We start from the raw sequence: 14,549 nt of genomic DNA on the forward strand, positions 1-14,549 counted from the left end.
TTTTACATTTACAGTCACATCTTTATGTGCTGGTGAAGGTTACTTTTCTGTTATTCTAGCAGCAATTTTGACACTTATCTCACAGGCATCTATCAAAAGTGCTACACAGCACTCAGAGAAGCAACATAAGATGAGGGGTTACCTTATATGGCATTGCATAGGCACCCTGTGGTTTCCTTTATCTGCTGGTATCAATAATGAGGCAGGATGTGTATGATCTACAGCCTTTTCAGTCAGAAGGGATTCTTTGTCTGTGTGCTCCTCACATTTCCTTTTCTTTCTTTCTTTTTTTGTTGTTGTTGGTAGGTTTCATTTGAAGTTGTAGCACATCAGCAGTGGTGGTGCTGGTGGTGGAGGATTAATTACGTCCGTGACATACTATACAGCCTGCAGGCGAAGATTTGATTCTGTTTAAGTGCACCCTTGGTGCACATAACGCGCTTGCTCCAGATGTTAGTAACCTCATTCCCCAACATTATTGCTGCCAGTGAGGAAGAGCAGAGACAGGATGTTGCTCAGCGTTCATGATACCTACTGTACTGAAAGTATAAGATCCATTCTCTGGTTTTATTTTATTTTTATTTATTTTTAAATCAGTCAACTTCTGCAGGTGCAGGAGCATCATTTATCCATGTCATATTATTACTACACTGCATTCATCCTCCTGCATTCATCAGATAAAAGCTGGAACGCGTGGAAGAAATGTGCAGAGTATCCCGCTCGTTCACTCATCTAACATAATGGATTTCATGGGGACTTATTGCATTCTTACAGGGGTGTCCATTAATCATGGCTACATGCAGATTGACTCATCATCGAGCAGGTGTTAATGCTATTAGTGATGAAGGTAGAATTAATTTGTGCAGCGGAGTACGGTGCGATCTGCTGTCGGTGCGCGTCTCTCGATCCGAGCGTGTTTTTCTGAGCTGTGAGGAGGAGGGGGGGAATACGCACCACATCCGACACGATAGACAGGAAGCAAAAGAGACTGGTAGTACCAATCGCTCCTGTCTGTGGTTGCCTTTTATGTGATCCTGTGGCCCTTTTTGTGTTTTTGTGTGTCGACGGTTGCATCTTGCATGACAGTAAGGTGTGTGTGTGTGTGTGGGGGGGGTGTAAAAGGATGCTGTCGTGTGCTGCAAGGGAAAATAATACAAGGTCATTAGGAAACATTTAGAAAAAGATTGGTGGGGGTTGAAGGGTGGTGCAGTGTAGGTGAGGGGGAAGGATGGATGCAGGGGGGAGAGAGCAGGAGCGAGGGATGCTGAGGGAGAAAGACGGTATATTCATAGCAGCAGCGGTATTTATAGCCGCCCAGAGGAGAGGAGAGAGCGCGGGGGCGTGGCTTTTTGCGCTGCTTCGCATGGCGGAGAGGGAGAGTGGGGAGGAGAGAGGCAGCTCTGGCGCGAGTGAGTGAGCGAGAGGAGAGGCTATTTGGCAGGAGAGGGAAGGAAGAAAGAAAGGCGGGAGAGAGGGAGGGCTGTTTTTTGAGTGAGCGAGTTTGTGTGTGTGTGTGTGTCCCTGAGAAATAGAGAGAGAGGGTGGAGAGTACTGAGCTGAGAGAAATCTGTCAGATTCAAACACACTGTCTGTGTGTGTATGTGTGTGTGTGTGTCTGTGGTAGAAAGAGAGCGAAGGATGTAAAGAGAGGTGGAGAGCTGAGGAACACATAGAAAGAGACCGAAGAGGACCACAAAGTGAGGTATGTACGGCTGTCATGCTGCTCATAAATCCAGAAACAACCTGTGTGTGTGAGCATGTGCATGCGTGACTGAAGTGAATGTGTCTGTGTGTTTATATATAGTTTGGTGTCTTAAATGGACACTGTGTCCTCTTGGGGGGTTTGTAAGTGGACAAATGGAGCTACTGGCTGTTAGAGGAGTATCAATTATGTAATACAGTGTGCACCATTTTCACTGTTGATGCTCTGTATATGAGTGTGAGTGTGTGTGAGAGAGAGTGTGTGTGTTTGCGTGCTTGTGTAATTATGCTGAGGTGTTTATGTGGCCATTGTGTGGAGCCCTGCCACTGTGCCTTGACCATATGGGGTGATTTACAGCCACTGTTAAAAACAAAAAAACACCAGTGCTGATGGAGCTGTGGAACCTTAAATCCCACCTGCTGGCCTTCTCACCTATAAGGAGTTCACAGCTATTTTCATGTTATGTTATTAAGGCACGCAGATAAACAAGCTTCTCAGAGGCATCTGCAAAGTAGCGCTCCCTTTGTGCTGTTGGTTCACAGTGCAACAACAAAGATTGTGATAGTAATGTAAGACAGCAGCTCGAGTACAGACACAGCAAGCTCAAAAGCTTATGTAGGAAGCCGAATGGTGTGTTTTGTTTTCTTATTTGATGAGCTTACCTTTAGTTAAACCCAGGAGGAGCAGCAGATTCGAGAGCGACATTGTCACGATAAAACTTGAAATTCTCACGTTGATTGAAATCGTAGCCCTTCCGGCTCACAGGTTGGCCTGATCTAAGATGCAAATCCCTGACCTCAGATGGCAACACGAGCGTCCTTGCTTTCACTGCATCAAAACAACTGCACAGACAGTGGTGTGCTTCAAGCGTGTTTGCTGTGCTTGCACATGCATAACGTGGTGCTAATTTTGACCTACTCCACTTCCCTCATGTGTTGATTTGCCAATGAGCTGTGCCGGACACTTAAGTGACATTACAGAAAATCAGGCGTGACACTTTTTCCACAGAATTTGAAACCACATGTGGTCACAGTCTTTAGGTCACAGTCATTTTAACCCAAAGGATGCAGAACAATTTAACAGTAATTTTACTTTCTATCTATTGATGCAGTCATATGCTGTAACCAATTCAATATAGGTGAATGTATGTCAGGTAGGGTGGACCTGCTTTATAACTATTTTATGACCATAACTTCAAATTTGTAATAGCAGGTCTGGCTAAAAGATGGTGGAGTCAAAAGTAGTTTTGTTTCCGTAAATGTAGAACAATGGAAATGGAAAGTGGCCTCAAATATGCTTACTATTAATATATATGCATATCTTAAAAAAACTGTAGTTAGATTTAGTAGCAGTGGAGATATTTGTGTAAATGTCCCTGATTTCATATTACAGCAGTGAGATTTTCTCTTTCAGTACTGTAGACCCGAGGAGCAAAAATATCAGTAGAACTAAACCTAAAGCGCTGATTAATTATCTCACTTAGAGAAGGTTTCAGCGCTGTGCTCAGGCAGTTTCAGCTGTGCCTGAGGAGCGGATGTGGCCTGACAGCCTTCCACCCCCTCACACTGCCCAACTGTTTCATTTCACCTTTTTTTTTTTTTTTTGATATCTGACGGGATCTACAGGTATGCATTCCACAAACATTGCCTGTAAATGATCTTCTGCATTAAAGTCAACTCTCCGTGCTTTTGCAATTAGGTATCATGCCAGAATCTAAAAGGCGCCTGCCATGTGTATAATATGGCTACTGTGCTACTGCCAGAAAAAATGTATGTCCTTTTGCAAATGTAAATCTTTTTGCTCTGTGCCGGTACTTAGTGGACTGCTGGCCGCACTTTCTTTTATGGGATGAATTCCGTGTGGTTCTCCTCTACCACCTTGAAACTAGCTGACCCTGTGCTGTGTGTTTTTGGCTGTGACGCGAGCCAGGATTAAGCTGCTGCTAAAAAGATTTGGTGAGATTTTCAGGTAACAGAGTAATTCTCTACAGATGGTTGTGAGAGGAAAAAAACCTGTGGTAGCATACTATTATGCAGTTTCCTGTTTGCTGTGGAAGTTTCTGCACAAGCAGCACTTCACAGGGTACACAGGAGTGTATAGAAACTCTGGCAAGAAGCAAACAAACCTGGATTTTGGCTACTTTGCATGGCGAATATAGCGTCCTAAATCTCATGGCAGATTCTTAATAAGTTATGGGCCTGGAGTCGGTATGAGTTTGTGCTACCTTTTGTTGTGATGCAGTCACGTTGGCTGTATACTGTGGTTTCAGAATTACCGTCATGCAGCCAGTTGGCTGACAAATAAGGTAACTTCCAGCAGTTGAAAGTCGGTTGATACCCACTACCTTTCTAGTTATCTTGATGACTCAAATCATTTTACACTGCAAGTCACACTCAGCCATTCACTAATACTGTTCTTTTGTAGAGTCTAAGCAAAAAAACTGTATATCAAAGATGGATGTAGCCACAATATCATCACTTGGGTTTTAGACTCCGTAGCTTGAAACCTCAACGTTAGCATTTTACCTTCTGCTGTGCTGTGCGGGGGGATTTTGTAGATCCATATAACCATATCTGGAAGGGAGTTCTAAGTGCTAAGTTATTAGTTAATGCTAGCAAGCTTAGCAAGGTGCATCAGGTTGTAAACCTGCTAATTAATGCTACGTAGGATTTCACTCACTAAAACTGAATCATTAACTTTTTGGGCAAGAAACTCCGCACCACACAGCAGGCCATATTATTGATCAGATAATTTTCTTTAAAAATCCGCCAAGTGGCACCAACAACACTAGGGCTGCCACGATTAGTCGACTAGTCACGATTACGTCGACTATCAAAATCGTCGACGACTGATTTAATAGTCGACGCGTCGTTTGAAGCTTTGTAAGATCACAAAAGACGCAGGAATATGTAGTAGGATTTAAGAGTGTAATAACGGATTGAAACAGAAGATGGCAGCACTGCATGTACAAGGATGCCAGCTGCCGTTAAACCCCGAAGAAGAAGCTGTGTCCCAGAATTCATAGCGCGGCCCAGCTCAGTTTCCAACAATGGCGGCAGCTAGTTAGTTTTAATATTACTCTTATTATTCTTTCTGGGTCACAAAATAAACGTTTAACATATTTTCAGGCGGGAATGTAGCTGTGGAAACCTCAAATATCTGCTCAGTTTATCAAGACACCGCATATTTTCAAAAGCGCTCCGACGTTTTCGGAGACGTCTGTTACCCACTAGCTCGATAGACATTTTAACAATGGAGCAAATGGGACGTGACTCAGTTTTGGAGCCAGCATCAAGTGGACAATAAAGGAAGTGTAGTTTTCAGTTCATCTACTTTGGTTAAATGTAAAACCTGTTGAAGTTGCTGTTGGCTTTTAGCATGTGTCAATCTCCAGCTGTGATTTGTAGTCACAGAGGTGAAAATTAAAAAAAAAAAAAGGCTACAAAAACTCACTGTAAGAGTTACTACAGAAAGTCAGTGTTGCATTTTCACAAAACTGGGATACTCAAACCAGACGACTTTTAGAAACAGCAGTCAAAACGGAAGCAGCCAACTTCTAAGATATCTACACATTCAGCTGGTTATATGAGAAAGCTCTTCATGAACCATATCGTGACTGGACAGCGGGTTTTATTCAGTCTCTTTCTGCCCACTACAGAAGTTTTATTTATTTTTTAATTTCACACCCACGATGTGTGGCATGCACTTACTCTTTAGATAACTCTGATTACATCATCAGGGTTTCCTCTAGACCATTAAACATTTATGATCATGTCCTGAGAAGTACTTATCATGATTAGTAAACAGAATTGGCCGAAGGTGTGATCCCTCATTTAGGTTACCTCCCTATGTGTGGAACAATATATGCTTAAAAATACATGATGCAGCTATATTTTTCCATCCACAGGTCCAGATTGTTGATCATTTATGCAAATTCTGTTTCATCAGTATGCTTTTTTTACATTGCACATTGTACAATAATATGACGTGCCAGACACAGTATGGGTCTATACTTTTCTTTTTTTTTTTGTAAGCCATGTAATGTAACATTTTTGTTAGCTGATGTTTATCCTACTCACTCCTCCTGCAGTATAAGCTGCAACCAGCTCCATCCTGTCCCAGGTCCTGATTGCATCTAAAAGAGGCTCTCCAATCAGCACGTCAATTGATCGGTGTCACACCTGACTCTGTCTGACTTGGGCTTTTACATCAGTCAATGCACAGCTAGAGCATACATTAGCATGATCATGCATTCATGATTTTCAACATTCATCTGTGGTGACGAAGCTGCTTCAGCACCTGTGTCTGCAGTGCTGTTGAGCGGAAGCCTAATAGTTCCCAAAAGTCAGCTTTTCGGGAAGTTAGATCATCTGGCCGAGGGTCCCGCTGGCTGACACCCATATGTTTCCTTACTTGTTTTTATGATTTTTTTTTGTTTGTTTTTACGGTTTGGCTATGTCCTGAGTTCAGGGGGTTTTGGGATAGTTTTCCTCCGAGGCAGCTGTGAGAAGTCTTACAATTTGCAATTAGACAGCACAACATAAAGTTCTGCACATTAACACGGTCAACATAGCAAATCGTTGCTGGCTAACAGTAGTGTCAGGAAATCCCCGTGCAGTATCAGCATAACATCTAACACAATATCATCCTTGTATTGATTCTGCTTAGTGTCCCTTTTTCTTTTTTCCTTTAACTGACATTAGCAGGAAACCCCCTTGATGGCAGTAAAGCTCTAAGACACGCTACCACATTTATCCTGCCCTGTCGTCAGTCTGCTTTATATTCACCACGTGCACCACGTGACCTCTTTCATTCAGTGACCTTGACTTTAAGTATGAAACACTGGTCCCCTCTAACCTCTGTCTCTCTGTCCCGGCCGCCACCCACCCACCCCCACTGTTTTCCCTCGTCTTTTGCTGAATCCCTCACATCCCCTCCTCTCTCCTCAGATCATTTACAGTGGCTTTGTTCTGTGCAGATTAAGGTCGCACGCTGATGAAGGCTTCCTGTGCCTCCAGAGGTCTCGGGACCCTTGGAGTCTCATTTGCAGATTTTCTCTTCGCGTTCGCTCGCTCTGCTTCCAGATTTACTCTCCACTTGAAACCATGACTGACTATGTCTGGATCACATTCAGTGCACTGTTTTTGGAGGAAATGAAAGCACAGGTCTGACAACAGTTGTTAAGATGGCATTGAAGAGATGCCAGGCCAGGCCAGCTTTCTTGTTTGTTTTTTATCTCCTTGAGTGTGCCGTACTGCCGTACAATCTACCTGCATCAACAGTATTAACTTTACAGTATAAATGAAACTGCATTAAACCACCTGGTGTCTTTTAACTTCAGTTACTTTTGTGAACTGAACACAATTGATTGCTTGTGGCGGATTGAGGAACAATTTCCACTGAAGGATTTTTTTTTTGTATCCTTCACAGGGTTCTGAAACCTGTTGAGAAACTGACACAGGATGTGGGGGGTGAAGCTGCCTCTGTATATATGGGTGTGTGTGTGCTTCCTTGCATGTGTGTTGAAGTTAAAAGTGAGAGATGAGTAAGAAACTGATTTTCATTGACAGCCTCGAAGGACTTGAAAGTCGTCCTCAAAGTACAGAAAATCAAGCGCACTTTGCATTCTCTAAATATGTTATTTTCTCCCGGTCTCTTTCCTGTTGGCTTCTCTTCTCTGTATGTTTAGTTATGCATAGGCACAATATATTTACATTGTGAACTTGTGAACATGACACGTCACAGCACTATGATTTGACTACAAACAAAAGATAACCAGACCTTATATTACACAGTGAATGGTAAAAATGTTTAAATATTAAGAGCACTAGACCAGAAGATGATTTAAGTTAAAAAAAAAACCTCACCCAGTTACCAAGCTTAAAAGGTTATTCTGTGTTGGAGAAATCAGCTTGTAGCCATTTTTAAAACCCAACCCAGTGTGATATTACGAGGTTCAACCAATGAAAAACCTGCCCACTAACTGAATACACTGAGCTAGGGAATAGACACCACCTGTTTGCACAGTAGAAATCATTAGCAAACATAGACTGTATATATGTGATGGATGTAGCCACTGTTGTTTCATGAAGTCCTTTTATGAAACCCCAAAGTCAGAGCGCTGTCTTAGTATTTTGGAAGAAGTAGTAACTATATTTAGGCTGGGGATGTGCACGTCGGGACATTTGTATGTTGCTGCTCTTGTTCGTCTGCGTCAGAAATGCTAGTAGGTTAAACATAGTTTATTAGTGCATAATTGCAGCTGTTTCAGAAATGCCACTAGCCAGGATGATAGCCCCTTATTTCTTTTCTTTTTCTGCTATTCTTTTCTAGATTAGCTGGGATCATTGTCCTGTTGCATCACCCAGTTTCAGTCGAGCTTTAGCTATGTCAAAGTTTTCCGTGTCCGAGAAGTGGCTAACTTTTTCATCCGGCTAAATCACCACGGTAACTTATGCTGAACACATAATGTTGTCTGGAACAGGCTATTCTCAGAGTTTCCACTTAAAATCGACTGGAAGTGCTACGTTTTCACTCATAAGCAATGTCTGAGATGAGGTGTTTGCGCTGTTAAGCTGTGTTTGGTTGTTGCTGTGCTTTGTGACCAGTCATCTCCAGTTTGGTCTGGTCTGTCCAGAAAAGGTTATTACAGAAGTCTTGTGGTTTCTTCATGTTGTTTGCTCAGATACAACTTTGTAAACCTAGGCTGTGTTTCCATGCACTCTCATTTAACATGCTGTCTGATGCCTGTACTGTCTGAGATGTGACTCTTGGGTTTTTTGCAGTTTGTGTGAGCTCTGCACAGTCTGACCTTGAGTTGGATTTATTGGACTACCCACTCCTGGGAAGATTGTGACATTGTGTGAACACACACCTGGATGCTCTGGACCAGAAAACTGCCAGAACGTCTGGTTTTATAGAGGTGCTCAAGCAGGCTACTGATCAATTAATGAAGTACATTTGATTATCACTACCTGGCTGCTACTCACTCTTAAGTAGTTACCCATAAGTTACGCTTAATTCCTATGGAAGCAGTAAGTGTGTACTTGCTTTTTCAGAGGAGACTGTGAATAATGCCCAACTGTTGGGAAATTTAAAATGGGAATTGACTCACTTCTGAAGTCGGCCTCTACTGGCCATTTTTAGGAACTGCAGTTTTTTGTCTCTTACATGTTAGCATCCCTTTTCATCTTGAAGGTGGCCTCTTGTTTCACCAATGCCTGTAGATGGGTATAACAAGTATACAATACTATAATGGGTATAACTTGAACTAATGTTCTCTATAGTGCTTCATAAATAAAGTTGTCTCGGATTAAAGTTGAGGAGCAGAATTAGGGGATCTCACAACAGATTTTTATGTCTTTTACCTGATGGTTGATGTTCTTCTCAGCCTGAGTAGCACATACACTGACTTTGCTGTGTTAGTGGGGTCACCTCTTAACACAAACCAACCCTCAAACCAAGAATGACAAGTCATTAATAGATCAGCAAACCACCAGTGATTGAAAAAACAAAAACATAGACCAGTGTGTGGTTGTTCTCTAACCAGCATTCATATATATGTGCTTCTGGAAAAGAAAAGAAAAATCACTGAATCACTGGAGGTATTTCCTTGCCTATTACCTTCACGGACATCCCCAACAACCAACCTACGAGGCTACGACTGTCCTTCATTATTGGTGTTACTCATCATCTCTCATCTCCCTCCCACCCCAGTCCTTAATCCTTCACATCCCCATCACTCTGCCCTCTTACTGTCCCTTCTCTGCACCACCCTTCTCTCTCCACCCCTCCTATTATATCTCCATCTCTGGTGTCACTGTCCCTTTCTGTCTTGTCACCCTGCCCCCATGTGTCCACTTCCTCTCATTCGTTCACTCTCTCATTGCGGCCTCCGTAAATCTGTTCCTGCTGCCTTTTTCCTCATCCATATCCAATCTCATTGTACTTCTATCTTTTTTTTTCTCCCCTGCCCGCTGCTCAGGCCAGCTCACCTATGGATCACCGCTCACATCGGAAACCCAGGGGATTCCATGGACGCATCGACCTGACTCACATCCCCGCCAAGAGCAGCCAATCGACACTGATGCCGATGCACTGCACTCAGCTGTAGAGCAGTGAGGCCAAGGGGTCAAGGGTGAAAGGTCACAGGCTACTGATCAAGAGCAGAAGCTGAGGTTACAAGGTTTCAGAAAGAGGGAAGGACAGCGAGACTCCGAGAAGCTATCGGGAAGGAGCGTCTCAGTGACAGACGAGGGCCAGGGGATCGAAGATGATGACTTCACATGGAAAGCTGAGGCGGGAGAAGGGGAGCCTGGCTGAGTATGAATCGCAGATGAAAGGTGAATATGCATGCGCTTGTCTCCGTGTATACGCTTGCGTTTGTACATGTGCGTTTGCCTGCACACATGACTGCACACAAGACAGCACACGGGCAGTCATGCATGAATGTGTGCACTGCGCAGTCATCCACACACACCCACACAAATATACATAACACACACAGTATCTGAACATATGTGTGCGTACTCAAACCTAAGCTCCGTGCAGAGTAAAGGGAGGAGAGCAGAAAAGCTTGCCTAGAAAGAAGCAAATCATTTTTGTGTAAGTGAAAACAAAACAACAGCAAAAATGACCAGTGCTGGCGTAATGAGGTTTTCTCGTGACACCAGCATGTTTTTGTGTGTTTGTGTGTGCGCATGTGTGCGTCGTGATTTGGAGGCTTCATGCCGTGGCTGCCTGGCTCTGTGTACTGTACTACAAGGGTGTATTTATAGCTAGTATTAGTGATGCTGTCTCCTCACATCCAGTCAGCCCCGGGCTGTGTACTCACACAAAGACAGAGGAAAAAGAGTAAAGAGGGGAAAGAAGGAGCGGGCGGAGTAGAGGGATGAGCAATGAGAGGGTGGGGGTAGAGGGGCAGGGGGTGAGGTGAAAGAGCCAAGCGAAGGTGGTGTTTTCTGAGAGAAGGATGTTTGTATTAGCCTTTTTAGAGCAAAGAGCAGCACTGGGTCGCTGTGCTACTGCTTTAGTTGGGTTTGCATACAAGCTAGTGTGTAATACATATCGATATGATTATAACAATTAGTATATCACTATCACATTACAGGGGTAGTCAAACAGCTGTATCGGTCACACCACTGGCTGCGTTTTATAAACCTGATCATAAGACATGAATTATTATTGATCCTCTATCTGAGTTAGAGGGAAAGAATTCCAGTGAAATGATTCATATACTAATGGTGAATGTGCGTGCATTATTTCCAAATGTGCAGAGATACAGTGTGTCTCCAGCTTGTACTTCAGGAGCCGTTGTGATAGGGGTTTTTATTTTTCCTGTCCTCTGTTATTGGTGTCTGGGGATGCCTGTCTTTGAGTGGTGGTGGTAGACGTACTCTCATTCTTTGCAATTAAAAGTAAAAAAAAATACTTACAAATGTACAAAATGTCCTTAAACATGAAAAGTTTGAGCTGATTGGCCCTTGTGAGAACACCTTTTAAGACTGTAAACGCTGTTTTAATCTGGTTTAAGTCCTCATCCTGATGCTCATGTTTGAACTTCAGATACTCATATTGTCTGCATCTTCATGCCTCAGTGCAATGAGTTGCTGCTTTCTGAGTGGCTGATTGGATATTTAGGTAAGCGAGAGGTTGCACCTGATAAAGTGTCTGAGTGCGTGTAGCAATAATAAGTCAATATAAGTCACAAACTCCTTATTCAGTATTTTTTTCTATTTATAATGTCAGTGAAGACAGATGCCCCGAATAGGGTTGTGCAATTATCCACATTTTAATTTTTGTTAATAATCCAAATGTTATTAAACACACACAGGGAAGATAAACTGTGTTGCTTTCTAACGCTTTAAATAAACAAAATTAAAGAAAAAAACACTGAAAACAACCTATACAATACTCTATAGTAGCTTTTGAATCAGTTATAAAAATCATAATCCTTATTTATTTTCCTGTGCTTATGTTATTTTAAAGTTCGTTTCCAAACCTTTATTTAGTGATTCAGTTGGACATCAGGCACAATACTGTATTTTATGCACTGGCTGAGCAGGTAATTACATTTGCTGTGATTGTTAGAGGTTGTGAGCATGTGTTTACTTCGGTGTCTAATCTATTTTTTGTCTCCCCTGTCTCCATCTCCCTCGCATCTCAGACCTGCGGGCCCAGCTGACAGACCAGATAAAGATTTTAGACTCCCAGGTGGAGGTGAAACAGCAGCAGCTCTCAGACCTGTCTGAGTTTCTCCGCCGTCGGGGTGACATCGAGTCTGAATATGCACGGGCCCTTGACAAACTCACAGAGAGGTTTACTCATAAAACAAAAAAGTAAGGCTGCATCAGTTGTGTTTATACATTTGGGTCTTTTCTGTTCCTCTCATGGGTCTGACGTGCGTGATCGTGCCATAATCTCGGTGCGCATCTCTGTTACTGTACAGGAAGGAGCAGTGGGGTCAGTCCGTGTGTCAGGTCTGGTCTGTTCTGCTGACTCAGACCCGTCTGGAGAGCCGGGAACATGCAGCACTGGGTGACACCTGCTGCAACACGCTCACACAAAGGCTGGCACATGGTACAGAGGACACACATCGCCTGCACAAACGGGTGAGAGGATGTTATAGTGTAAGGTCACATGTATGAAAAGCAGCAAAAGGTAGAGGGAGAGTCCTTCTACTCCAAAACAAGCCAATCATTTATTTTTTTCAAATAAAAAGATGATTTTACTTCTTTTACTTTACTCTAAAATGACTCCTTTAAAACTGAGCAGGCTCCCAGATATGAACTTGCAGCTTTGACAAATACCAAATACAGTGACGGCTTTAATATAGATCCTAATTTGTCTTGGTAACGCTGGGCCTCATTCACTTAAAAAAACATTACACAGACTCATCTTGTTCAAATTACTGGATGTCAGACATGCTCTCCGTACCTTCTTGTGGTTGAAATGTGAGCAGAATCTTAATTAAGCCACTACAGACATGTCAGAGGAGCTAAGAGGTTTTGTCTGGCCCGACATCAAGCAGAGGAACTCTTTTAGTTTTTCTAATATCACTTTCAGCACTGTATTAAATGAATTACTGCTACAGATCAAAGTAATACTATGGAAACAATATGAAGTGAAGAGATAATTTTACCAAGACAGAATAACTAAATCATATTTAATAAACCTCCAGGTTTTAATGCTGTCAAGCTCTGAAGGTCCTAAATTCCCACAGACTCAAATTTAAAGGTTCCATGTTTTTCACCCTTTTCACTCCTAATGGTACCCTAATTCTAGCGTTTAGCTGCTAGTACTATTTCTAGTACTCTTACCTGTACTAGGAGACTTAGTGTAACAGGCCTTTAAAGTGTAAAGGGCATATTGCATTGGTGGGCAACAGGAAGCCATTTTTATATATTTTGTCTTTATTTCAGAGCAAAGAAGTTGGAATCCAGATGCAAGATGAGCTGCTGAAGGTTACCACTGAACTGCAGACGGTGAGCACATTATACAGCCGTCCTGAGTGTAACAAGACAAAATACTACAGTCACTGAGACTAGCATGTTGACATGGGTTTGTGCTATTGATGAAGGCTCTGAAGACATATAACCAGTACCACACCGACTGCCTAATAGCTGAGGGGAAACTGAAGGAAGCCGAGCGGTTGGAGGAGAGACACACCGGCAAGTCAGCCGAACTGGGCCCCGGACAGCTGGGAGGGCAAAGGCGAAGCTCTGTTAAGAAGATGGAAAGACTGATGGAGAAGGTGAGCCTGTATTTCTGTGAACGATAAAGAACAACAGCAGTCTTAATATGTTTCTCACAAAGCAAACCACTTCCTGTATTCAAGTGCCAGATACTTGAGTACTGTACATCCGGATATTTATCACTAGATGTGGTTTCAAGTTGTTATTCGTGCTAATTCTCTTTCTTACTTTTTATGTTTGTGTATGCACACGCAGAGGCATGGCAGAGTGCAGGAGACCCAGCTGAAGTGTACCAAGGCTCGTAATGACTACCTGCTGAATCTAGCAGGAGCAAATGCTGCCATGAACAAGTACTACCTGCAGGATGTCAGCACCCTCATCGACGTAAGAAACATGCACTTTGTGTCGGGTGATTGTATGTTCATGCATTTATGACACACCTCAGCAGAATAATAAATGAAAGTTGTCACAGGGAGAAGAAAAACAATAGTTTGAATGCACATTCATCCACAGTTTCTCACGCTTTTCTTACACCCTTCATTTCTTCTCCCTCTCTCCTGCCAGTGCTGTGACCTTGGTTTCCATCTGTCTGTGGAGAGAGTGATGAAATGCTACCTGGCCAGCAGGTGGCGCATCCAAAAGACTGAGGAGACGGGGCTTAAGCAGTTGGAGACTGCGGTGACATCGCTGGACCAGAGCGGAGACAGAGATGCATTGCTGCAGCAACATGACGCCGCCTTCTGCCTTCCTTTCAGATTCAACTACCACCCACATGAAGGAGACCAGGTGAAGCTACCGTACCTCTGGTAGAGCTGTATGACCCAGCTCAAAGTGTTCAATAAAATGTGTGAAAGTCTAAGTATAAATGCAAGAACAGCCACATCCATTTAAGATAAGGTAAGGTTCATTTATTATATGTGACCTATGTGTTAATAACAGACCTATACACAGGGTTCTACCATTTCCTTTATTTCATTCGCCTCTCTCTTTCTACTCTCTCTGAGCAGTCCCATGAAATAAAGGCTAAAATGCTCCCCTAACATCTTAAAAACAATACAAGTTACAAGTTTTCATTTCCTAGTGCTGTGTGATTTCACTGGTCAAAATATACCTGAATGTTTGCTGAGATCAGCACCACTTTTCTTTTACTATAC

At 42.8% G+C, this 14,549-nt stretch overlaps 1 protein-coding gene across 2 annotated transcripts in view; it reads left to right on the plus strand.

Annotated features, from left to right (window-relative positions):
- Positions 1 to 1,484: 1,484 nt before the first annotated feature.
- arhgap4b (Rho GTPase activating protein 4b) overlaps positions 1,485 to 14,549 on the plus strand; it is a 29,333-nt gene continuing 16,268 nt past the window's right edge. For both annotated transcript variants that reach the window (XM_026153988.1, XM_026153989.1), the window contains exons 1-8: positions 1,485 to 1,702; positions 9,687 to 10,044; positions 11,868 to 12,039; positions 12,150 to 12,312; positions 13,123 to 13,185; positions 13,281 to 13,454; positions 13,651 to 13,779; positions 13,960 to 14,181. In XM_026153988.1, the coding sequence (XP_026009773.1) occupies positions 9,975 to 10,044; positions 11,868 to 12,039; positions 12,150 to 12,312; positions 13,123 to 13,185; positions 13,281 to 13,454; positions 13,651 to 13,779; positions 13,960 to 14,181 (993 nt within the window). In that variant the 5' untranslated portion in view covers positions 1,485 to 1,702; positions 9,687 to 9,974. The remainder of the gene's footprint in view (positions 1,703 to 9,686; positions 10,045 to 11,867; positions 12,040 to 12,149; positions 12,313 to 13,122; positions 13,186 to 13,280; positions 13,455 to 13,650; positions 13,780 to 13,959; positions 14,182 to 14,549) is intronic.

Source organism: Astatotilapia calliptera, chromosome 20 (genome assembly GCF_900246225.1).
Source record: "Astatotilapia calliptera chromosome 20, fAstCal1.2, whole genome shotgun sequence".
NCBI lineage: Eukaryota > Metazoa > Chordata > Actinopteri > Cichliformes > Cichlidae > Astatotilapia > Astatotilapia calliptera.